Source organism: Haliaeetus albicilla, chromosome 6 (genome assembly GCF_947461875.1).
Source record: "Haliaeetus albicilla chromosome 6, bHalAlb1.1, whole genome shotgun sequence".
NCBI lineage: Eukaryota > Metazoa > Chordata > Aves > Accipitriformes > Accipitridae > Haliaeetus > Haliaeetus albicilla.
In genome coordinates this window covers 14,912,790-14,937,853 of record NC_091488.1, presented here as the reverse complement: position 1 = coordinate 14,937,853, position 25,064 = coordinate 14,912,790, and the positions used below count along the sequence as shown (strand labels likewise).

The window sequence follows — 25,064 nt, the reverse complement described above, 5'->3', positions numbered from 1 at the left end:
TTGCCACCTAAAACCAATACATCAGGTTAGATAAATCTATTTACCAACCACTCTGCTCTCAATGTTCTCACCGGCAGAGGACTCCTGAGTCATCTCCCAGAACAAGTTGCCTGGAAAATATACGTTCCTTATCCAATGAAACAGACAGGCCACAGGCACCCGTGTATGTGACAGGTTTCCTTTAACTCCAAGAAGGAGCTTGAAACCTGATGCCAGAAAGCTAGGATGACAGATGACCCTTTAGGGTGCTATGCAGGGGCCACTCAGGAAGACACCTTACCGACTGCCCCCAGGTGGTGATCCCAGTTTGTGGCGTAGCCTGTTTAATGGGAGGGCTCTGTCGATTTTATGGTACCCCAGCGACCAGGCCAGATGTTTTATTACTGCCTACCCAAAGACATCCTGGCATGCATGTCTTTCCATTTCTCCTCTTTCCAGTAGAGAATGAGGTCCGTTCTGTCCTCTTCACTAAGGAGAGCACAGAGCACGTGTAGCAACTGACTGCCTTAGGAAGGAACTAGGACAACCTGTACTGCTTGGAAGATTTTTCCTCCCTGTAAGGTAAGTTTATCTTTTGCTTTGGGTTACAGCCTTTCTCCCCCTTCAGACCTGCATCCAAGCTGAGACGCCTAGGCAGCAAGCATTCCTCATGTAAGGAAAAAGTTATAAAACCAACAAAATTTAGGGGAGAGAGAGACATTATCTCAAGTTCATAGTAAGTTTTTATAAGAGTCTGGATACTATTTTTATGCATAATCTGTTTAGAGATATTATATATTCAGCAGTTCAAGTTTTAGAACATAATCTAAATCCACACCGTCGTAATTTCAATATAGTAGTGGAGAAGGCACTTTTTAGATTTCTAAGTATCTAGGACATGAACATTTTCTAAGTATGCTTGCCATAAGGATTTCAGTACTAGTTTAATTTATATCCTTGGATGCCTCAAAAACATTTTGTAATTATTATGCCTGTCCTGGGTTTGGCTGGGATAGAATTAATTTTCAGAAGAAGCTAGGAGGCGGCACAGCCAGGACAGGTGACCCAAACTAGCCAAGGGGATATTTGATACCATATGACGTCATACTCAGTATGTAACTGGGGGAGCTGGCCATGGCCTGGTTGGGGGAGGGATTGAGGCTCGGGAACAGGCTGAGCATCAGATTCTGGGTGGTGAGCAATTGCATTGTGCATTACTTGCTTTATACATTCTTTTATTAGTATTATTGTTATTATTACTTCTTCTCTCCTTGTGCTGCCCTATTAAACTGTCCTTATTTCAACCCACAAGGTTTTACCTTTTTCTTCTGATTTTCCTGCCCATCCCACAGGGGTGGGGCAGGGCGGGGCGTGGAGGGGAAGGAGTGAGCGAGTGGCCACGTGGTACTTAGTTGCCAGCTGGGCTTAAACCACAACAACACATTAAAAGGCAAACACAATTTATAAAATTCCAACCAAGAAGTACTGCCTCTCCCCCACTGCATTTTATAGAAAAACAAAGAGATTAAAAGCTTGATTTTGGCCTTACTTCTGCAGATTGACAAAATAATCCAAACACAATACTTTAACTTGTACTTACAAATCACAATGAAAGGAAGTTTCCAAGAGAGACTTCTATTTCAATTACAACTTTTCACAACCACTTGGTTGGACGCTTGAAGAGCTCTTCAGAAATCATAACACATTCTTGCTTTGTATCTGAGGCATTTGTTTCAGGTAGTGTCAGAAACAGGATACTGCGGTAAAGGGACTTCTGATCTGCCTTAGTATGACAGCTCTCAAGCATTTTTTTCCTATTCGGTGTATCTAACCATACATGCCTTACCCAAAGTCACGACGGAATTCTGCAGCTCCCATCCACAGCCAGAGAAGTGTGCTACTAAAAAAAATCTCAGTTAAAATGTCTATGGGTCTATTTAAAGCATAAAATAGAACTACAGTATTAACAGTGATTCATTTTAATGAAGCTATGACCTTTTTATTCCCCAAAACATTATAAACAACAACAAAAAATCAATGGCAGATAGATTTTGTCCTTCAAGTCGTTTAGGTTTATACTCACCAAATGACCCATATGTACTACTTTCTATGCAAGAAACAAAGAGAACTACTTACCTCTTTTGAAGCGCCAGGTACTTTCTGCAAGTTATCTGTCTGAGCTGAAATGCTTTCTGTCACAAAAGCTATATGTTCTGCTTTAAGTAACTTATCAGGATAAATAAAAGGAGAAATGAGAAGTAGGCTCCATCTGTTTAAGTCATCAAGGAACTGAAAGAAACAGGAAAGAAAAGTAAGTCTGTATGGCAAGCATCCGATTTAGCCATTCAGTTTTAAATTATGCCCAGCCTAAATTCAAATCTGTCCCTTCAGCCTTACGTGAAGGGTGTCTACCATTTCACACTACCCATGAGGGGAAAAAAAGGGGGTAAAGGTCTGAACCATTAAGCAGGAACACATCAAAAGTAAAACTAAAAGTGACAACCAACCTTTTAAGCCAATTCAGACTTCAGCTTTCAGCTTTATAGGAAAAGCGCAAAAGTGAGTGGGGCACAAGATGAACGCCATTGGCACTGTGACTGTTGTGGGCCATTTGCCACCAGCAACATCCCTCATCCAACCGGATCCTCCTCTCTCATTCACACTGCAGTTCACCCTGCCTCCTCCTTCCTTCCCTCTTCTCCCCTGACTACACAACCCATGGCCCTGCTGCCCCAGTTCTGGTGGCTGAAGGGCAATGTCTGCTACTTGGCAGGGACTGAGAAAGCAGTCACAATACACAACCTGCCTGGTCAGTCACCACAGCCCCTCTAACTGGAGAGCAGTCCAGGCTGCATTCATTCTAGTTGGATAACAATCCTCCAGGTAACATACAGTCCCACTGCTCAGTCATATATGCTGTCTCTACACCCAACTGCCAAAAGACCAATGAACCTGTGAGCCACAGGTGACCAAAGAACTATATACTACACAGGTCTAACTTCTAGAACCAATTTACAAAGTTTCAGGACTTTCTTTGCAAAGCCAGTTATAAAAAGACAGTTATATTTTGTGGACATGTACAACCTCAGGACAAATTCTTTAAAAAGTGATTTGAAAAACCTTTAAAAAAATTACCTGAAATAAAAAGAGAGGGTACTTTTAAAAAAAAAAAATTACATCCTCATGCGTTTGCACCAAAATTACTCACTCAGTATGTAACTCTAAGTTTAGAGTTAAAGAATAATTCATTCAAACTAAATTTGTCCATAAGGTAGCCTATCCATGTATCACACCATTGGACAAACATTTTCTTCATTAAATTACGAAAACAGTTCCTTCTCTTTTCCTCAGAAAGGAGTCAAAAGCTGGAATCAGTAGACCAAGGAAGTTTTAAGAACCTCAAAGCTTCTCAATACATAATCTGTTCCCATACTATATTACATGAACTTTTATGTAGATACTGCATTGAACTTAATTTTCTGCCATACTTTAAAGGCGGCAAACACTGGAAATAGATATTTTGCTACTACTACACTACAAACACATGCTCTGTACACCTTCGGTAATTTTACATGGAAACGTAAGAGAATTTCTCTGTAGCACACTAAATGTGTACATCACTCCACATCTACAATGAAACGGCACACTACTAAGTCTATGGGGCTAGCTTGCCAATCCAACCAGCTTTACTGAGCACAGAAGCTGCAAGAGTAAACATTGCTACCTTCCACAGGAAAGTGAACTGAATTCATGAAGCTTATTTTATTATCTTAAGCATCCAATTTGATTAAAGATCAAACACAAAAACTTTACAGGTTACAATTTATGACTTGCTGGTATCTTATCTTATTTTAAGGAAGCTACTGATCACCGTCCAGAGGCAGTTTTATCTACTTGAAAGCAAAGTAGCTCACCTAGCTTCCTTGAAGCCAAAAAGCATGCTAGTTAACCTTTTTCTCTTCACAGTGTTCACAGACGATGTAGAGAGCTCCACAGTGATACTGCCTCTACCTTTAATGCAGCCAGATCGGAGCCCTTATATGCCACACTACCGAGGTGCAGCGTGGCAGGCATCTTCCACAGGGATTCTCAGAGTCAAATGCAACTGGTAACTTTCAATACATATTTTTAAGAGACAAATACATTTTGAATAACAGTGTTGACTTTACGCCAAACTTCAAACCAAAATACAGTTCCCTAGAGGGCTTCCCAACTCCCAATAAACACAAATAAATTGACAAGCTTGTGAAGTCAGTCTACATGAATAACATTGCAGACAGAAAAAAATGTGCTTACTGTGCAAGGACTGAGGAGAAGCTATTTCAGAAATGAGCAGAAGTGGAGCAAAGAACAGCATAAATTAGTTGAAATATGACTTACAAAACAATAATCCAGGCCAGTTGAGGCAGAACTCCTCTAAACATATGGACAATTACTTGGGTTTGTTTTTAAGAGCTTTATCGAAATGTGAATTAAGTATTTAACTTTCCTGTTAGAGATTCTGAGGTTGTCACCAAGTATGAAATAATCTGCTCATCAGATAGCAAAAAGACTGTTTTTGAACGAACCCCATTAGCATTTGTGATCTTATGTTCTCTGCACTGAAACATCCTCTTTACCCACCGAATTTATGAAAAGCTCCTCTGCTTCTTTAAGAGTAGCACTTGGCCAACAACATGCTTAATAAATACATTTCAGTAATGCCCATTTAAGTAAAATGTGTAACAGCTGACATAACTTCCAGACACATACAAACATCAGCAAAAAGGAGAGATCAAGAAGATTCTTATCCACATGAATTCTGGTATTTAGTGACAAATTTAGACAAAGCCAACATTCATTTAAATAATTCAGGTGATTTGGGGGGAGTGCCAGAGGAGTTCCACTTCTAAACCTGAAAGTCAGAAGCGAGCTTACTTTTAGTTTCGCCTCGTGTGATGGCAAGTGAAAATTGTTCAGGCACAGTGTTTTCCACTGTCACGGACCACGACAGCCTCACCCCACCCTCCTCTCCCACTGCCCATTTGCAAAAAAGTGATCTTCACAGACCGTGTTTTTCGTGTCATTTTCCTCACTTGAAACAGCGTTTTGTATCGGGAGAAGCACGCAGCTCTCCGTAACCCAGAGCTCAATTCAGCCTCCGTTAAAGATTCCGCTACGTTTTAAATCTCTGGCACACGCCTTGAATGCACAAATACAGCACACCTTTCTGGACTGAAGCCTTACCTGCGCTGAAAGTACGTTACTGATAGGGAAATACTACCCAGTTCTCCTAGCCCAGTGCTCCTACTGCCGCGACGGCACTTACAAAGCGGCGCTTTACACGCACGTAGTAAAAAACACTCCTCAGCCCACTCCCTAGGGCAACAAGCTATAGCAGCGAGGAGAGAGAAGGCCAACCCCGCCAAGGTTTTCTGTCACGGCACTTCCCGGCCCTCACCCTTGGCAAGGGGGGCTGTGACAGGCCCGGGAAGCTACCCGAGTGACTTTTGCCACGGCGAGCCCCACGGACGAGCTCGCTGTCAGACGCCGAAGGAGGACGGCGCAGCCAACCGCCGCTCCCCTTCCCCGCCGGGCTCCGCCACCTCAGCCCACCACAGCCCCCGCCGAAGCCCCGACAGCGGGCGGCGCGCCCGGGCGCCGCGGGGAAGGCGGCCGGCCGTCGCCACGGCAACACGGGGAGGCCGCTCCCGGCCCGGCCGCCCCCCCGGGCGCCGCCGGGCGAAGCGCCTCCCAGGCCTCAGCCCCGAAGGCGCGGGGCGGTACCTGCGCCTCGTCCGTGAAGAAGACTTTGTTCCCTATCCTGAGGCAGACTCGCTCCTCGGGCGGCACCTGCCTGCGCGGCTGCCGAGCCGGGGGCGCCGGGGGGCCGGCGCAGCAGCAGAAGGTGAAGGAGCAGCGGGAGCGGTGGAGGCGGCGCACGGTGCGGCGGATGAGCGCGGCCGAGCGAGGTCCCCAGCGCGCCCATAGGTAGAGGTAGCAGAGCGTGATCAGCATGGCGCGCGCGCCCTCCCCGCCCCCGCCACGCCCCGCCACGCCACGCCCCGCCGCCGGCCCGGCCTCCCAACGGCCGGCCGCGCGGCCGAGCGGCCGCGGGGGGCACCCCGCCCCCCGCCTGCGCCAAACAGAAAGGGGCGGGCCGGTTGGGCGAGCCGGCCGGCCGCTCTGATTGGCTGGCGGCCTCGCGGGCTCGGCGCCCCGCCCCTTTTAAAGCCCGGCGGGGAGCCGTGAGAGGCCTCGCGCCCCGCTGGTCGGCGCGGGGGGGGGCGGGGCGGCGGGGCGGCGTGGCGTTTGGCTCGCGCAGCCAAACCGTTGGTGGCCGCTGACGCGAAGGAGCGGCCGGTGCTGCAGAAAATACAGAATTCTGCTTTGAAACAACGCGCGGAGAAAACAAAACAAATCACTAGAAAGGGCCAGGCTGAGGAGTTGTCTCTTCGCGCCGGGTTAGTTGTCCCCAGGCTCTGGCGTGAGGGGCGCTGAGGAGGAGCGGCCTATGTCCTCCCGCCCCGGGCACCGCGACCCGGCCTCTCAGGGAGTCCTGCAGCCTCTGCTCTCCAAAGCCAGCGCTGTCCTGGTGGACAACGGGTTTGGACGAATGTCACCCTTCAGTGCCGCGGTCAGGGGTTGTGGGACCGGCCCTTCAGCTCTGTACGTCCTGGCGTGGATGCAACGCAGGGAACTGAGCTCGCGTTTCCACTGCAGAGACCCGTTTGCTATCCCGTCAGCTGCATTTGACCCTGCCCCTATGGGTCACAGAAAACTATATACCCGGTAGGCAAAACAGTGAGAGCCAAAGCATTCATTGCTCTTTCCCATGCAGCAACAGAGAAGGATCTCACCTTCCTCAGAAATGGCTCCACGCTGTCACCTGACCTTATTTCAGGCTCCACGGTACCCTAGAGGAGCAGTATCCCTTCCGTCACAGAACCAGACGGAGACACCCGTCTCCAGGTCCCATACCTTTTCCAGCGTAGCCACCAGAGGGCAAAGCGGGCACAAAGGGATGCATCTGATTTCAGCCGATTCGTCGGATTCACGAAACAAGAAAGATGAAGTCAGGGCTTGGCGGGGCTGGCCGACGAAGCCACAGTGAAGAGCAGCCTGTCGGGGAACAAAACTGTAGGAACATTTGTGTGTGCCATGTGTGCTGCAAACACAACTTGCCACTACAGAAGATGCAACAAAAAACTCATACAAGGTATTCTTTACTCCTCTGGTACGTCTATGTATGAAAGTTATAAAATAATTTTTACATTTTATGTGGAAGGTGGTCACAACATTGAGGTCTGTGGAAAGAACACACGTATCGGTCTGATCCTAGCAGATATTTAGTGGGTGAGTGAAAGGAGAAGGAAAAAAAAAAGGCAAGAGGAAAAATGCAAGAAGGCTAGAAGAAAGCCAACACTAACATTGAAGTTGCAGCTGACTGATACGTGACAATTGTTTCCCAAACAGGGCATGAAGCCACATTTTTTATTATTCTGAACTCAAGGCCTTGTATGTGCTTGGAAATTTACTAAAATAGGTATTGTAAAAGAACAATTTCCTAAATGGATCTCCAGCAACAACATGCTGGCACTGTAGATAAACAAGGAACAAATTGGCCCTGCACATTTTGGAGCAGGCATCAATATGAAAAAAACCACTACCAGTACTATGACAGAGAGACATTTTTACTTCTTTAAATCTCCACCCACAGCAGAAGCTTATCCAACATGGTAGGAATTGCTGACATAATTTTGATTTCCACAATGCATGGCAGAAACAGGTGACAGTTTCAGTTGGAGGGTCAAATAATTTAAATAATTCTCCTTCTTCATCTCAAGCTTAAGAAATACCAGCATTGCTGTATCCTGTACATATTCTACAGAGAGAGGAACAAAGTCTCCAGTGGTCTTAACTTGGCATTATATGCTGTTCCTTTGTGTGACTTTATCTTATGCAGGAAGTCAAAATACTTCCTCAGGCACATCAAAAGAAAGAAAACAAGCAAAGTATACAACCTCAACAGAAAGCTCTCAACTCTGGAATTCACTTTCTCTGTAATAGTTCAACAGCACATGCAATGCCGACCTTCACAGCACACCGTAAAACACAACTGTTTATATAACCTTTGCAAGATGAGGAACATGCTTTTCTTAATCCTGTAGTGGCATCGAATGTAGTCAACTATATTATGATCCTTTTCGGTTTGAAGGTTCTCTTTCCCTGGAAATGTTTATGAGTAAATGAGAAAACTGAATCAAAACTTCATGATGCAAGGGAATCTAAAGTCAAACAATATACAGGCAAAACCAGCCACCATTTTAAGACAAGTTTCTACATATTTTGGCACATTCTCAGTTAGAATAATTTGAAGCCGTAAAGTTGCTCTAGGTTTTCTACTTTCTATTATAGTGTAGCTTAGACTTAATCATGACAAGCTCTGATTAAAAGGTTAAAAATTTTAGATTAGGAAACATTCTTTTTTTTGTTATTGTGAAGCCAAGGCCTTTTATGCACCAGGAAATTTACTAAAATAGGTATTCTAAAATAACTATGTCAATCAGTTCCTCCTTATGGGAGAGTGGAAGGAAGCCTTGGAAAGAAACACTGAGTAATAATAGCCGTCAGACTTCCCAGAACATTTGGCTTTTTCACAGACAGAAGATTACAGAAAGACGTTGCAAGATGCTGAACACGCACACACACAGACATGAAACTGTTTAAAGAGAATTTGAAAAACCCTGAAGAAGTGAACAGTCTAGATTTTCAATTTCTGCCCGCAACCGTGGAGAATCCCCCTCTCCTCAATGGGAGAGAAAGGCCAGCTTCAGCCTAGGGGGGCTAAATCTCCCTTAGCTCTTCAAACAGTCCATGTGGGAAGGCTCCCAAAGCAGGCCACTCAGAACAGGGAGCCAACTCTACCATTAACTTCAGCATAGATGAGTGTCTCTTTCTGACTTTAAAGGAATATTATGAGGCTGGCGTTGCTGTGCTTTGTGGATGGCTCGGTTTCCTCCTCCCTTGGTTCCCTAAAAGCTTTTCCAACAGTTTCTCTTTGAGGACCTTTGCATGCTATTAGTGGCTACAAATGCCTATGTCATGTTGTTTAATACCAGATATTATTCAACACTATACATGCTGGAGAGCTATCCCGTTTCCTTGACTATACCAAATTATATTGAATGCTCCTTATTCTTGCAAATGTACAAGTGCTTTCATGAGAAAACTGAGTAAAACAGGTTTCTCACAAAGATAAAAAACCACTTCTAATAAACACAAGATAATTATCTTATGGCTCATCTCTCCATAAGAATCAAGTCTGTCAAATGTATTCTCAGGTAGTATCAGAAGTCTGAAAAATGCTCCTGGCTTCTGGGAAAAATGGATGAGCAACTGTAACAGGATCAGTGTTTTCTGATTCTGTGAAGTGTTCTTCACCAAATACAGCACTTTGTATTAAAATTAAGTATACTGCAAAAAGTAATTTAGTTCTTAAAATTAGACAGCTATGACTGGCCTAACTGCTGCCTTTTTTTTTTTTTTTTTAGAAACTAGACATCATACACTATTACTGCTGCTTATAGTTTACTGGAATAAACCATTTTCCACAGATTTGCAACCTGATTTTAGCTAATGATTTCCATGAAAATACCAGTTAAATTGTGTGCTTCTATTAATTATTACAATAATGTAATATTAACTTACATTTTTTCTACAGTGTTACATGTAATTATATTAGATTACATTATAGCTTCATGAACAAAATTATATTTTCTATAATTTTGTAATAAATTTGGTCTTGCAGGGCTTCATCAACAGATTTAATTGAGGGTAACTTTGCATCTTCCGGAGAGCTATATGTTAGTAGTTTAGGCTTTAGTCCTGCACTAATATCCATGTTGGCAGATTCTATCCAGGGGTATAAATCAATTATCCTCACATACAGATCTGATTGCAAGATCAGGACCATAGACATCAGTTGTGTAATCCACACTTCCCTTTCAACTATCAAGTTAAATTAGGTCTAAATAAAACTAAGCTGATGAAATTATATATTTGTATTTAAGACTGTAATTCAGTAAGATATTTAATTACAATTTAGGTTACTTAAGAATTTTGCCATTTTTTCTCAGGACCCATGCTGCTATTTTAATATATATTTTGTTATTTGAATATTATTCACCATATTGTTCATTCTAATAATTGTACTGATTTTGATACATAAATGTTTAAAGTAATTGAGGCTGTGCATGTATTTTCTTCTTTGAGATACGGTATTATTTACTTAGTTACAACTTCACAAATATCACACAGTATTTAAACATGGGAGGGAGTAGACTTAGACTGTAAGTCCTCCATTACATATTGTCAGTGCTTCCCAGAACAACCTTTAATGGCTTTGGCCTTTGAGTTTAAAATGTGTCTATTTGTCACAGCAAGAAGGGATGTTTTAAATAACAGGAAAAATTTATGTAAGAATTGAACCTCAACAAATCTAATCCCAGATTCTGTTACTGAAGACTACTTCAAAAACATCAGAACCTGTGTTACGCTTTACTTTTAGCAGTCTTAGGAGTGCCCGGTAACTAACACAACCATACAACTTGCATTAATGTAGGAAAATCAGTCTGACTTTCAAATCTGATCTAAGCTCCTCCCTGTTGGAAGGAAGACATTTAAATTTAAGCAAAATCAGTAGAATGCACAAAACCCCGCATGTGCAAAGGTATATATACAATGTTTTCTAATACAGAATAATTTCAGGGGAAAATTTTGTCTCCAAAGGAATATATCCAGTGGTCTTTATCTGTGAGTCCAGCCCCTTCTTGCTGACCAGACACGTGCTACCTCCCACTGGATCATAACGTGGAAAAGAGCCACAAGGCTTACCTTGGAGGGATCTGACTCCCACTGAGAATTTTCAGTGTCCTCTCAAACTGACTGTTTTGATGGTTTCTTCAGCTAAGTCAGCTAGAAGGGACCTAGTTCATACTAAGTAATCAATGGACATTCCATGTTCAGTAAACGACATTATTTTTCTCTCTCTGGCAAGAAAGTTCACAGTAGAAACCAATTATATTTGGGAGCTGAATCTGTTCCCTTTGATGTCAATGTGTAAACAGCACCAGTGGAAAGAGAATTCAGCTTTAGGTTCTTATAATCCTCTTACATCTCTGCAGTAGTTGGGAAATAAAGGAAACAAAGTGAACTGTAGCAATGAACCACAACAATGAAAATCAGATAATGTCATCCAGCAGGTAATAAATTGTTCTCGTACAATGTAACAGACTATGATTAATGCATGTTACGAATGAAAACAGTGGGAAGAAAGCTTGGAAGAAGTCTGTTTCTATTCAGTCTTTGTAGGCTTAAAGCATGTATGGCATACTTGAAATAAAAGATTCCTTATCTTTAATAGACAAGGTCACCTTTCTTGGCATAAGCTTTCTTCTCCATCCATCAAATAGCAATCAAATTAAAGGAACATCCCTGTAGTCTTGAGGAAGTCACTAAGCCTCTCTTTAAATCCTCTCACCTTCACTAATTTTTAGTATCTTTTTTAAAGTTAGGACATGGAAAAGACTTCAGTCATCTAAAAAATAATTTTACATTTAAAATTGTCTTTGACTCTTTGTTGCACTTTTTTAGGACAGGATGTTGATGAGTTTTCCCAAGACATGCAAAAGGAGTATTTACACCATATTATTTCATACAGAGCAAATATGGATTTTGTAAAACAGCAACAGAAAGATAAAGGGCGTGGAATATTTTCCATGTGATTTGCTAACCAAACTTAACAAAAAGCCTCTGTTTCCCTAGCAGCGCTCTCCCAGGACAGCCTGCCAACGTGAGAGCCCTATCTTTGAACCGTCTGGGGGGAGTCAGAAGAAATCTCATTAAGGAGGTTTCTCTCCTTTTACCCGACGCCGTGTTTGTTTTAGGTAAGTATTCTTTGGGAGTTAAGATAAAGGAGGGGCTGAAAGGCCCAGGCAAGCGCCCAGCCCGCCACAGGCTTTAGACCATCAATTGCCATGGAGGGTGCAGCTGCTGGCCTCCCGCTCCGGGCTGCAGTGGGTCACATCTGTCATCGCTCCCAGGACACCCGGTGGCAGCACCAGCACCACCAGCACCACCAGCACCAGCACCCGCGCCAGCACCACCAGCACCAGCACCCGCCCCGGCCAACGGAGCGCCCAGAGAGGTAAGGCAGGCGCAGGGAGACTTTTTTCAGCAGCCTTCCTTTCAAAACTCCGACTGTATCACCTGAATGTAATGATTTTGGCATTGAATAAACAACAGAAAACAATTTCCAACTTCAGAAGTAAAGGGCAAATTACGTTTCTCAAAACGTTTCACTTGGAACAGGTATTTTATTTGTTTTGCTGATATTTTACCCTTCTCTGTCAAATATTTCAGAACTTACTTATAAATGGAAGTAAATGAAAATAAGGTTGCCATAACTGATTTATTATTAAGTTTATCTACATTTCATATGTGAAAGCACTTTTCCATTTCCCCAACTGTAAGGATCTGTTACACGGCAGCAGAGATGGAAAGTACTGTTAAAAAGAGCATCCATAACTGTAGTCCCCCCCACCAAATAAAAGGCAGATGTAGCACCCACCGCTGCATAGGTTCTCTTAAGCTAATTAGATCAGATTGCCCATGTCAGTTTAATGCTGGAGTTGCTTACTCAATAAATAAGCAGCCACTCGATGATGACATGGAATCTGTATTTAGACATACTGTCAGAGAGGGAGGGTTACTTTTTATTTTGTAGCAGCGCAGCATAAATAAAGAGATTTCAGTATTTATTACATCATCATTTGGAGTTCAGTGCAGTCACTTTCAGTTGTGAAATCTTAAAGGGAAATGACACCTCAGTTAAAAATGTGCTATTGTCTAGTTTGTTTAATCAGATCCTAGACAGAAGACAGAGTAATATTGCCATGGAAATCAGATTTAACAAATCCAAATGTGTTGAAAAGAAAAAGATCTTGTTATTTCAAAAGATGCCAGCAGAATCTAACAAAAGGAGCTGTCCTGTATGGATATTACCACAAAGAATTAACTGTGGGGGCACTGTTCTATCTTAATCTTTCAGCAGCCCTGCTTTATGGAGGCCCTGGATGCTCACAGCAAGAGACAGTGAGATGACAGAGAATCGACAAATGGTGAGACTAAATTCTGGAGAAAATAATCCTTATAGAAAACAGGTGCAGAAATTGAAACTATTTGAACACGGGAAGTGAGGCTTGGTCATCTATTCATTTGTTCTTTCAAGCATTTCTTCAGTGTTAGAAAATATGGTTCAAATTACAGTGTTCTGTACATGATAATGGTTAAGAGCATCTCTAATTTGTATCAGATATAGAATCATTATCAGATCTTAAAGAGCTGCAGAAAGCACTGCTTACTCAAAACAACCCTTATTTTAACAGCAGTTTTTATTTGCTTAATTATAAAAATAACAATACCCTCAGTTTGAAATTTCCAGGCCTAGTCTGTATGTGATATTTTGTATATAGGGGGAGTTTGAGTGAAAATGACTTTAAGATGAAATTTAAAAACCATACTTTCAGGTGCACTGTTTTATTGATTGTTTTTTGGGAGGGATGTCGCTATAGCTAAATCAGCTAGGTAATCAACAGAAAATTGGATTTTGAAGTAGCTTTTACTGCCAAGTGCCTTCGAAAGGCACCATTATTATTAGTTTTACTTACTCATGCAGGAAGATTTGTTAGGCTCAAAGAACAAAAATAGAGAGAGATTGAAGCACATTCAACATAGGTCCCGAACTGCAAACTTTAAAAAATGTATCGAAGTGGTGCTACTCCGATGCTTAGTTTTAAGCACCTGCATAAGTTTTTGTAGCATCTGATCCAGAGTTACATCTTCAACTTTTTACCAAAGGCTCAGCAGTTTAAGACAACAACTCTCCTTAGTGCAAGTCTTTAAAGACTCACAATTTCTACTATATTCTAACAGGTGCAACACCTTTTTACCTTGCACTTCTTGTCTGCTGCTGATGAAGGTTGTAACTGTACAGATCGGAGGGAGTGCCACACTCCTCCCGGCGGGTGCCTTGGGAACGACTGTGGAAGAATGTCCTTTTCAGCAGTGTTCCAGGCTTTGCCAGAGGCACCTGTAAATTTGCTAATGATGAGAGGAGTCTTACTTTCAGGAGAGTATAAGCTTCTAGTGATGATTTCAAGAAACTCAGGTTTCTGACATCAGGAAGTTGTGATTTATTACTGAGGTCATGTTTTTGTAGAAAATTTTATTCAACCAGCTCAAAAGTTTTAATTCACACCTGGGCTTCTGCCCACTTGTGTGAGAAAAACAAACCATATGTGACATTTTCCACATTCACGCTAACAGCCTGGCATTGTTTCAAGCCAAGTATAGCTGAAACAGTTGGTTTCAATTTTGTAATATTTCTCCTTCCTGCCAAAAGCTTCTCAGATCCTTCTCATCCACACCTTATGGCCCAGCCACACTGCTTCAGCATCCTTGATGCCTCTGTAGCTTGGGACCTAATGAGGGCTGAAGGAGGGCTTTAGGAGCCCTTTCATATGCTTTTTAATAGGGTCACAACAACTGAGGAAAGATGCTTGGATACTTTGTGTGGTGCATAGGTGGGAAGATGTGCTCCCTAATGCATACCTACATCCTACAGCTGTGGAACGCAGGAGGTATCTTCTCCAGCAAAGTTACTGAGGTTTCTAGCAGAAGGCCTTCAAAGATAGATTGAGCACAATGTTTTTGCTAGTTAGCTGCATGCTGGCTACTTTTATTTTCTGCAATGTATACATACAAATGTCAGTGTTTTACAGATCAGTAGATCAAACACTGGAGCGTGAAGCAAATAAAAGTTTCAATATCCTCTGTGTAAGTAAAAAAAAAAAAAAAAAAGTTTAGGAATATACATATAAGAATCTAACCCAAGTAGCTGAAAGATGCAGAGGAAAGCACTAAAAAATAAAAGTACTGGTAAAAAAATTAAACTCATAATTTTACCTCTATTGCCAAGGTCATGTGTTACAATATACCCTGTAGTTACCTACACATAATATACTTTTCCTTATATAAAAAGTAACACTTTTCCTGTTACCTAAATTCAAATATGTTGTTACTTATGCCTGAAGAAAAGCCATGAAAAGTAATTTAAAGTTACTATTGCCATATTTACAACATAATACAAATGAACACTGAACATTTTCTGCTGTATACAAACTGAGTTAGATTTTGCAATTATTTGGTTTTTATCAGAATTGCTTTTCAGAAATGCTGTATTATAGTCTGAAAATAAAAAGCATATAATGTGTGTTTAATCAATACATATTATTACATATATAATTATTAAAAATAATATGTACTCCAAAGAGAAGACAGGAGAAAATACAGGTCAATAAAGATAAAAAAGACTATTTTAAATCTAATGTAAATATGAAAAGAGAAAAATAACATATGGTATTTAACACAGATATTATGATCACATCTACAATGTTCAGCCAGCTCAGGAGTCCATTTTACTAAGTACTGTAGAAACAAAGTAAATGAGTCTCCTGACTGAACACAAAAACCCCCTCAACAAAACCCTAACAGCCTGAACACAAATCATTTTGGCTACAAGACAAACAGGTGGGTATGAGAGAAACAGACCAACATAAAAGGTACAGAGAGAATTCTATAGGACCCCTTGCTCAGTCAGTAGCCCAAGGGCTTTTTGGGGCCCACCAAAATATCCATGCTAAAGCCTACTTCCTCAGAAAGATAGATGAATTGCTCTGACAGTGGCAAAAGTCATCTTTGTCTGTTTGTAGCAGAGTGGACAGTTTCTAGATTCTGTTCACTAAAAGTTCTAGTACAGCAAAGCTAAATCTTCCTATTTTATGCAATATCAAGTTTATAGCAATAGCAGGAAAAAAGAGGTCTTCTTGTTTTAAGATATGGAAGAGAATACACGCGTACAAGAGGAAGTGATAGGGCTCAGTGATTTTGGGAGATGCTTTCAGGTTTACATTCCAGGTTTATAATCCTAATAGGATTTAGTAACATTAACATTTGCAAATTATTGTTTTTTATTGTGACCTTAATTTGAAGGAATTTATTCTATGCCAAATTTAATTTTGATATTTAAAATATATTTTTGCTACCTACTCTGTTGTATCAAAAATCCTTGCTTTTTTATCACTGTTTGCATAGAAATATGAGATGCCAGTTGTCTTTTGATTTTACTGTTTGGACTCTTAACATGCTTGTGTGATCTTTGATTATAATTAAGCTTGCTGACTTGAACATTCCAACTCCAAACTACTGGTTAGTGTAGTTAAAGAGGTATTTTATAAAACCCTAACCTCCCAATCCTTTAAACTGATTGAAAATCCTTTTTTCTTCCAATCACCGAACTTCCATTTGGTAGTGTTATTAGCTCACCAGTCACTATAGATATTCCATAAGAACTTAAGCAAAATGTACAACTTCATGGCTTCATGGCTCACAAAATGTATAACCTCAAATGCTCTGTTAAATGTGCAACTATTGGCAGACTGTGGGCACATATATTCTCCGAAGTACACTTAGTCAGAGTAAAACAACATGCAGCACAGCAAACAAAAGCAACATTACTGTAGAATTTTAAGTTACCTGTAGAAGAAAAAAGTGAAATCTTCATTTTTAGCCTATTCTAAATAATAAATATGTCTCTTTACAGTCAGAACTGGATGGTCAACTAATGAATTTTAGATCAAAAGGAGCCCTGGGGTTTCAACATCCAGTGAGGTGAGTTAAATCCTATCACCTGATACAGGAAAAGTGACACCTGCCAAGACAAGACATATTACTTCTCCAGAGAAGTTATCAGTTTGTCTCTGGAGTATCTTTTTTTAGTAATGCAGTTTAACTACTCACCAGACCTGTAGATTTTTATCCCTCCACAAGGACAGATGCCCAGGCTGAACAGAACCTGAAACAATATGCTAATAACGAAAATAAGAAAAAAGTAATCTTAAAAGACACGATGTTCTTCTGCCTCGTCTAATTTATATTTACATTTATTAATATGATAACAAGCCCACAAAGCCCAAATAATTAACATGAACAGCTGCTAATGGAATGTGACTTGTTACAGATCTGTGTCTTGATGTTGCTTAAATTTGCTCTTGAATAAAAGTTGAACTCCAGGTAAAGCTTTTCCTATGCTTGGGGGATTTACAAGGGTTTTCACCAACATTTGGATTCTTTAAGGCTTAATGATGTAGAAACTCCTGATTTAGACTTCTGTTTAGAGGAGGAAAATTAATGGAATATCCCTCTTCTTTACAAGCACTTGTTTTTATAAAAGTTGTAAAAGCTTAAATTCTGTGTGACCTTTATCACTGGCAAATTTGATTGAAAACTGGCCAAAGTGGAACCAAGAGGAAGAGATGTACATACATATGCACACAAAACCACATATGCATACAGGCCACATAAGTTTTGCTTTAGTGGGAAAGCTGGTGAAAACCTGATGCTTAAATTATGACATTTATGATTTCAATACAAAACAGTATGAATTTTGAAATAAATCTCAGTGTACACCTCTTCCTCCACCTGGAGATACAAAATCCGCTAAGATCAACCTCTGTGCAACAGGCAACCCACCCCAGTCAACCTTGTGTCTTAATCTTAATTCCAGAATCCCAGAACATTCCTCAAACTTCCCCCAGTCACGTGGGACACTTCCATTCTGAACTGTGCTAAAACCCAAACCAACCCAAACCTTTGCAAGCATGCATCATTGCCCTGGCAACGCTTTATCAGGGTGGGACCTTAGATAAATCCAATACACAAAATGCCCAAAGGTAACAAAATCAACAGTACCTTTTAGTTAGCAACTTCTATTTTAAAAGACAAGGAACCCTAGGATCTTTCTTTCTCCAAAGAAAGATAAAAATAGGTTTTAAGCTAGCTTTGCTGGGAAAGCGTTGCATAGTTTTACTTTTTCTCTTAATATGTTTTCTTGTTAGACTTTATTTGCCCAAGTCCAAATCCCAAAAGTTTCTTAATAACATCGGAGAGAAGGTTCTGGCAAGCTTTCCAGTACAAGCTACAATTCATTTCTACAATGATGACGCTGACTCTGAGGAAGATGAAGAAGAAATCAGTTCAGCCTAATAATGAACAATGGTCAGCCTTGACAAACACAAATTAAAAATTAAAAAATCAAGAGATAAAAAAAGAACTGTCATAAATGTATGGACAAACATCTGACTGAACAAAGAAATACATCAAAGCTCAAAAGAAAACTATTTATAACTAACTATCTGACCAAGAAGAATGAGTCAATGCAACTGGAAACTAAGAGGAAATCCTTTTGTGTTTTGAGAGACTTTTAAATAAAACCCTGAAGCTGAACAAAAGATTATAGGGTTTAAGGTTTAAGTAACACGGATTAAGAACATTAAGAGCACTGTACTTAGTAACTCACTATTTTTTACATTGCAGTCCTGATAAAATGAAAATACAATTGATTATGAGGCAAAATAATATAATGTACAGCCCCAAAACAACCCAAAGGCTTTGAAACACAATGTTTGAATTTAAGCAAGAAATTATTTAAAATGCAAAGACTATTGCTTATTAGCTCCATGGGGCATGTTTATTCTGATATAAATGCTGTATGCCAAATTCACCTAATCCATTTCCAGTATAACCCTGTGTCAAGACAAGTTCTAAATGACAGTCATGGTATTTTCTGGGGTCCTGTCATTCTGTTATTATCAGATTCCCCCCCCCCCCCCGTTATCAGAAAAGTGCCTTTTTGTCAGTCAGAAAAAAAGTCAGCCTTGATCAAAAACTATGATTTAAGGATACATTAAAACACGCATTATGTGCTTCCATTTTGTCTTCACCACAATATTCAAGTCTTACTTCAATAGCTTAGTGCGCTTGAATCTATGATTTTAATATAACTGACCTGCTGTTGAGTCCCATCTCATGGGGTTTGGATGTGTATCTTACTACCTTGATATTTGTTTTAAATTGATGTTCAGGAAGACTTAAGTTACTGATTTTCATGACCATCTTTATGTTATGTACAATGTACACACATTTATTCCGACACTGGTATTCCACTAGCAAAAACTGCTTTTTCAAGTACAATTTATTTTATTCAGAAAATTGGTATAATCTGTTCTGGTTAACCTTTTGTTTGCATAAATTGTGTATGCTCAGAGAGTTTGCCAGTACTTGTCTTGCTATGCCAGTATTTTCTAATTAACTCAAGGATTAGCTATTTGGCCCCACTATGTTTCATAATTGTTATGTTTCAGGTATCTTACCTCTAACCAAAACCGCTATGGTTTTCTCAGAGGCAAGGCAAAGGCAGAATCCAAGATTCCTGACCTTTTCTACACTACTGTTGCTGGTGTAGATAAGGTCAGACAGTTGTAAGTGCCACTTAAAGGGTGTGTCAGATCTTCCTCTTAATACCATGTACTGTCAAACAAAGTGATAGTGTTATAAATTGTGAGTCTAGCAAATTAAGATACCAAATGAATGAACATACTAGAATGGAGGATTTTTTTTAAATTTCCATTTACAAACTAAAAAGTGGATCTATTAATTAAATTTACACAAGGAGACAGTATCCTACAATATATGGAATTACAAGAACTAGTTGAAATTGTAAACCCTGGCGTGACACATGAAAATTCAGCTTTTACATTTCATTCAGTCATCATCTCCACACCTTCACTTCCCAACATATGGAACTAAAATACGGTCATTTTAAAGGTCTTTCACTTCTCTCACAAGATATCCTAAAGTTATTTATGCTCCAGCTTCATCATTATTCAGTCTGTAGCACAAACAAACAGAAAAGCATCCAAGATCACTTAGCGGGTCAGCAATGACATATTCCCTACAGTGGTCAAATTATTGTACATTAAGCCTCAACTTCTTCCTTGCAAGAAGCTCTAGTCTCCATCAATGCTCAGCTGAGTTCACTCCCAACATTTGGAGTTCTGCCCTCACCTTCAAGTCCTGAACAGGGCTTTTTCTCACCTTTTAAGGCACCTCTGTGTGCTGCCATGTTAATCTGTGCTATGACACAAACCAACCTGGTTACTGCTGAATTGCTCAGGCCTTCACTGAGGATTACTGGAATCCGGAGGGATGTGTTGAGGGAACCATCTCCATCCCCTATGAAAATGGTGGTTACCACACAATCCCCACACAGCACAGTGCTCCCCAGCACACACACTGCACTGAAGAGCCATTTGCCTTACACAGATATTGTCACCATTTAAGGATCCATTATGTAAAAAGAACACTCTGTAGGTTCTTTCTTGCTAATCCTTACCTTTTAATTGAGACCATGCTGCCAGTTACTTCCTCCCTTACAGCGTCTCTGCCTGCCCTGCAGATGCCCACCAGTGGGCTGTGGTTACTCTTCAGAAAAGCACCCCATGAGACCAGTGCATGCTTGCAGACACAGATGTCCAGCAAGAGCTGGAGGGATTAGCATCAACAGGTGGGACTATGTATTGATACTGAGCACTGGTCATTAACTCCAGACAGAAATCTTCAAAAGCTCTATCTGAAAACAGAGTAATGGCAGCTTGGATGACCAGCAGGAGTTACGATGTTTTCAGAAAGACAGAGCTTTTGAAGATCTGTGTCTGGAGTTAATACCCATTCTTCAGCATCAACACATCATCTTCCAGGCACCCACTCCACTTGTGTGGAGCTTTGTTATCCTGCCCTGTACTCTCACTAACTGGTGGTCAACCAGTCTGGAGTGGCAAGTGGCTCACTGAGGTCTGTGAAAAAGCCTCCTGGACCTTCTCACAGCAGCATGCTGGACCGCTGCCAGGTTCTAAGTCGATTTTTGGCTTTTGGTTGGTGAAGTCTACTGAATATTTTGAGAAATCGAAAGCATGAGTTTCAGTGTACTAACTATTTTTCAAGAGTGTAAGTAGAAGAAGCCTCGGATGGGGTAACTAGTAAAACAAACAACACGAGAACAGATGCAGTGTAGACAGTGGCCATATATACTAACAGAACTACCACATCAATATTGGATGGGGCATCTTACTCCAAGATTCCTGGTAACATGTCCAGGCAGAATCTGAACGTTTTGAACTTGTCCAGAATTTCCAGACCTACAGCAAACCAAGTGGGACAGCAGTTCCATTAAAAATATTCCCAGGCAGAAAAGAGGAGCAGTTTTAGACAAATGCTGGAGGTTTGGAAATCCCAGACAAGTAGCCACTGAATATATGGAGATCGATTACCCAGAATGCAAGCCGTAAGTCTGCTGTATCCTAGAAGATTATATTTATACTGGACATGAATGCAATAAAGAGAGAGGGGGGAAAGGATGATCAAGTCTATAGATTACACAAACAACAAAACAGATCAGAACTTTTCAGCCTGGAAGACAGGACTGAGTATATAAACATAGTCTTTAATATCTTGAGTGGCTTGGAGATGGTGGAGAATGATCGAACATCAAATGAAAATAGTGAGCAGCGAGGTTAAAACAAAAGGAAGCACTTAACTTGTGATTATGCTGTGATGGTGTTGAAACTAAGACTTTACCTACTTACAAAAGGTAAATGAAAGATTTTCATAAGAAAAATACAAAGATACAACATCTGGCTCAGAAGTTTCACATTGTTGTAGGCTGGGGAAGCATGCTGGGGAAACATTACTAGCTTCTTGACCTCATCTTTGCTCTTACTATTATAGCAGGCACTATTAGCCAGTGTTGGAGGCAGGATTTTAGCTATATTTATCTTTGGTCTCCTATGAAAAAGCCATTTTAACAATCATAAATGGGCTACATCCAGGATGCATCAGATGTAGATTTAATGACATAAGCAAGTGCTGTTATAAATCCACACCTCTGAAAGAGAAAAAAATAACTTGAGAAATGTGTTCTTTAGGACAGTAGAGCAGACACTGTTATTAGAAAAATACGATTGGATAATGGATGTCAGTCTTACCAAAGGCTGTTAGATATACCAAAACAAATCATCTTGCACATCTGTTGAAGTTTGACAACATTGTATTGGCCTAAACTGATGAAATCTCTCAGTCTCTGCTACACATTCCATTTGTCAATTCCATTTGTCAAATTCCATTTTCTAGTTAAGGTGATATTACTGTACTATTTACCTGATTGGCAAAACTTATCTACAGTCATTGGAGTAAGCAAAAACTGTATTATCCTTTCCCCATCAAGCCAGCATTTTTTTTTTGTTGAATAACTGACTGTCTTTTCATGTTACAATGTCAACATACCCTTATTTGCACATTTAAATAAAATACACATTGTGATCCCTTACCAGTTAGTTAATAATTAGGAGAAGACTAAAAGTGAACTAATACAGCATCTCTTACTCAACTGCAGTTAACTTTCAGGTTTTGGTTCTGGTTTGTTACTTCATCTGCGATTTGACCTTTCTAAGTTTTCAGTGACCTTAGAATCATCCATCATTTACAGGAAAAAGATAACAAAGCATCCCCAAATAGTGAGTTTATCATGAGCTTACTACTTCAAAGACAAGACTGGAAACACAGCTTTTTACAGATGAAATTGTTGGCTCAGGATCTCTGTTCCACAGAATGTCCCTTAGTAGTTCAACAACTGCAAAATTTCCAGCAAATACTACCTTTTGATTTCCATTATCTAAAATTATGGTAGTAAAAGACAAGTTAATGTTGAACTGGTACGTGAATGCTGGAGAGGTATCCAGACATCTACAATTTTATATTTCTATTTTATGTATTCATGTGAAAAATCAAAATTAAAGTATGTTCATAAAACAGTCTTGAATTCTACTTCTAAGCTCTTTTAAGACAAGCTCTTGAAGGATACATATATCCAAGGGAAGTATATCCTCACATGACATTGAAGTTTGTTGAGTGTTCTTTCTAAATATGATGCAGTAATAATTTGGATTAAGAGAAAAAGAACTATCACAGGAACAATTTTTTTTCCAAGCTACATTTATACTGAGAGAATGACAACACTAGCAGGACTAAATTGCTACAACTGAGAAAAGGCAATCTTCACAATAGTGGTTTTATGAGCTCTAGAGACAAAATCCACACGATTCACTGAAACACCTACCATTTAATTACACTCCATATAATCATGATTTCCAGACTGGGTTATCTATCAGCTACTTTTAGCAAAAGGCTGAGAATTAAGTTGATGCATAAACTGCACAGCATACCAACAAAATTTACTTTGGCAATCTCTCTGTAAGGAAACTGGCAGAACAAGACTAAATGCTTCCAAAACTTTCTCCTTGGAATACAGTTCAATTCCTGAATAGAGAGAGAGATACAAAAACCCCCATTCATCTCAGTTGTTTTAGAGCTGACTGGAAATCTAACAGTACAGCAGCAAGCAGGACTTTGCATTAAACATTTTAGCCACTCAACTCAAGTGCCCATGGAAAAGGTGCATTATGGAACAAAATATATTTAAACAAAATAATTAATTTTTTTGTGAGTCAGAAATACTTTATCATTTACACCCACAAATGAAACTGAAGTCCACAGAAACTGCCTGGTAAAAAAATCAAGTATTTGAAAAGTCTTCTTCAAAAGAGCTTTAGTGGTGAGTTTCTCATTGTACCTGTAGGGGGGAGCTTTGGCATGAATGTGAATTAAGTATTAAAGAAACACTATATTAGGGCAAAGATCTCATAGCTTCTTATCACTCTTATAAAACTGAATTGCTACACATACAGCCAAGACATTGATTTGTTGCACTTTCCTGGGACAGAAAGCTGGAGCAGGGGAGAAGAGTTGAACACTATTTAGACTATCTCACCGTTACCGGCATTCTCATGTTTAAGTTTTGTCAGAGATGGAAATTTCACTGTTTCTACAGTTATGATCTCTTCTCTTCATTAAGATATCTTTTTGGCCTAACTTTTCCTGATTTAACTTACAGCATCTTAAAGCCCACTAAAAAGAACGACAAAACCTTTACCACCATCTTTCCTTGTATACACTTTACTTGTCATTGGTGGTAGAGTTGCATTCTTAATGTTTATAGACTACCTAGCACAGATGTGTACCAACCAACAACCAGAGTACCAGAAAGAGATCTACACCATGGAACTGACACATACATACATTTTCTCTGCTCCTACTCTCAGAAAAGCTTCAGGCACACTACCTGCTTTGTGGCTGGTACGAGCCCTCCCGATTTTTAACTTTATAGAAATACTGCCTCCAGCAACAGTATACACATTTAATATTACAGCTTTCTGATTTACATGAGAGGGTCTTTGTTTGTACTTACTGATATCTCAACTTTTGCCATTAAAAAATCTAGACTGATATAATTTGTTACTCACCTTTTAGCCTGTTCTCCCTGCCCCCAATCACAAACAATGGTTATTTTAAGGATCATCAAATCAAGCTGACAGCATTCCATAGTATGCTTGAAGTATTTTTAAGATGGCCTGTACACTTCAGAATGCTTTGGGTAACAGCAAAAGTATACTGCATATCTCAAGGAGAAAGAAGCTCCATTTTACTACTGCTGAAAAAAGTTTTTTCACTCAGCATTGCTTCCTGCAAGGACATCACTTTCACGCTTACAAACTGAAATAACAGTTGAGATCCTGCATTTCTTTTTCTTTCCTTTTCTTATTCCAGTCATCCTACCTGTGGGAACAGTAAACTCAAACACAGACAAAACGGTGCTAACTTTTTACTCATAAGTGGTTGCATATTTTACTCCAGATGCTTTATACCTTTGAACTTCACAACAGACTGTTTACCTCTTTTACTATAGCTCCCTGTTGATCTCAATTAAAGTGGCAAAATACTCCTATTAATGCTTACAATAAAAATGAAATTACGTGGATACACAAATTTAGCTCTTCTGCTACTTCACATGCATACACTCTGTATTTTGTGCTGAAGCCTCCAAGCTTATGGCATTCAATACAGTGCAATACAAAAGACCAAAATCCGAGATAGCTTCCCTTTTTAAATCAGTTGAATGGCTCTATTCCCAAAGTTTCTCTTTCAGTATTTCTCAACTTCAACATCATAAACACATCGTCTGTGTTATTACTACC

General features: G+C 40.1%; 2 protein-coding genes across 2 annotated transcripts in view; one reads left to right on the top strand and one right to left on the bottom strand.

The window, feature by feature from the left end:
* HLCS (holocarboxylase synthetase) overlaps nt 1–5,995 on the bottom strand; it is a 132,726-nt gene extending 126,731 nt beyond the window's left edge. The window contains exons 1-2 of the mRNA XM_069785122.1: nt 5,746–5,995; nt 2,116–2,268 (exon numbers count right to left, since the gene is read on the bottom strand). Of these exons, the coding sequence (XP_069641223.1) occupies nt 2,116–2,268; nt 5,746–5,976 (384 nt within the window). The 5' untranslated portion in view covers nt 5,977–5,995. The remainder of the gene's footprint in view (nt 1–2,115; nt 2,269–5,745) is intronic.
* Nucleotides 5,996–12,474: 6,479 nt separating this feature from the next.
* On the top strand, nt 12,475–18,890 carry RIPPLY3 (ripply transcriptional repressor 3). The gene is made up of 3 exons (XM_009915235.2): nt 12,475–13,139; nt 16,682–16,749; nt 17,976–18,890. Exons 1-3 carry the CDS (start codon nt 13,095–13,097, stop codon nt 18,121–18,123), a joined length of 261 nt encoding a protein of 86 aa, XP_009913537.2. The 5' UTR covers nt 12,475–13,094; the 3' UTR covers nt 18,124–18,890.
* The last annotated feature ends 6,174 nt before the right edge of the window (nt 18,891–25,064 follow it).

What these genes read in the sequence shown, in the direction of transcription:
- RIPPLY3 (XM_009915235.2), top strand. Translation starts at nt 13,095, where the DNA reads ATGCTCACAGCAAGAGACAGTGAGATGACAGAGAATCGACAAATG. An exon ending in TGACAGAGAATCGACAAATG is followed by an intron (nt 13,140 to 16,681) that starts GTGAGACTAAAT and finishes GTCTCTTTACAG; the next exon opens with TCAGAACTGGATGGTCAACT. An exon ending in GGGTTTCAACATCCAGTGAG is followed by an intron (nt 16,750 to 17,975) that starts GTGAGTTAAATC and finishes TTTTCTTGTTAG; the next exon opens with ACTTTATTTGCCCAAGTCCA.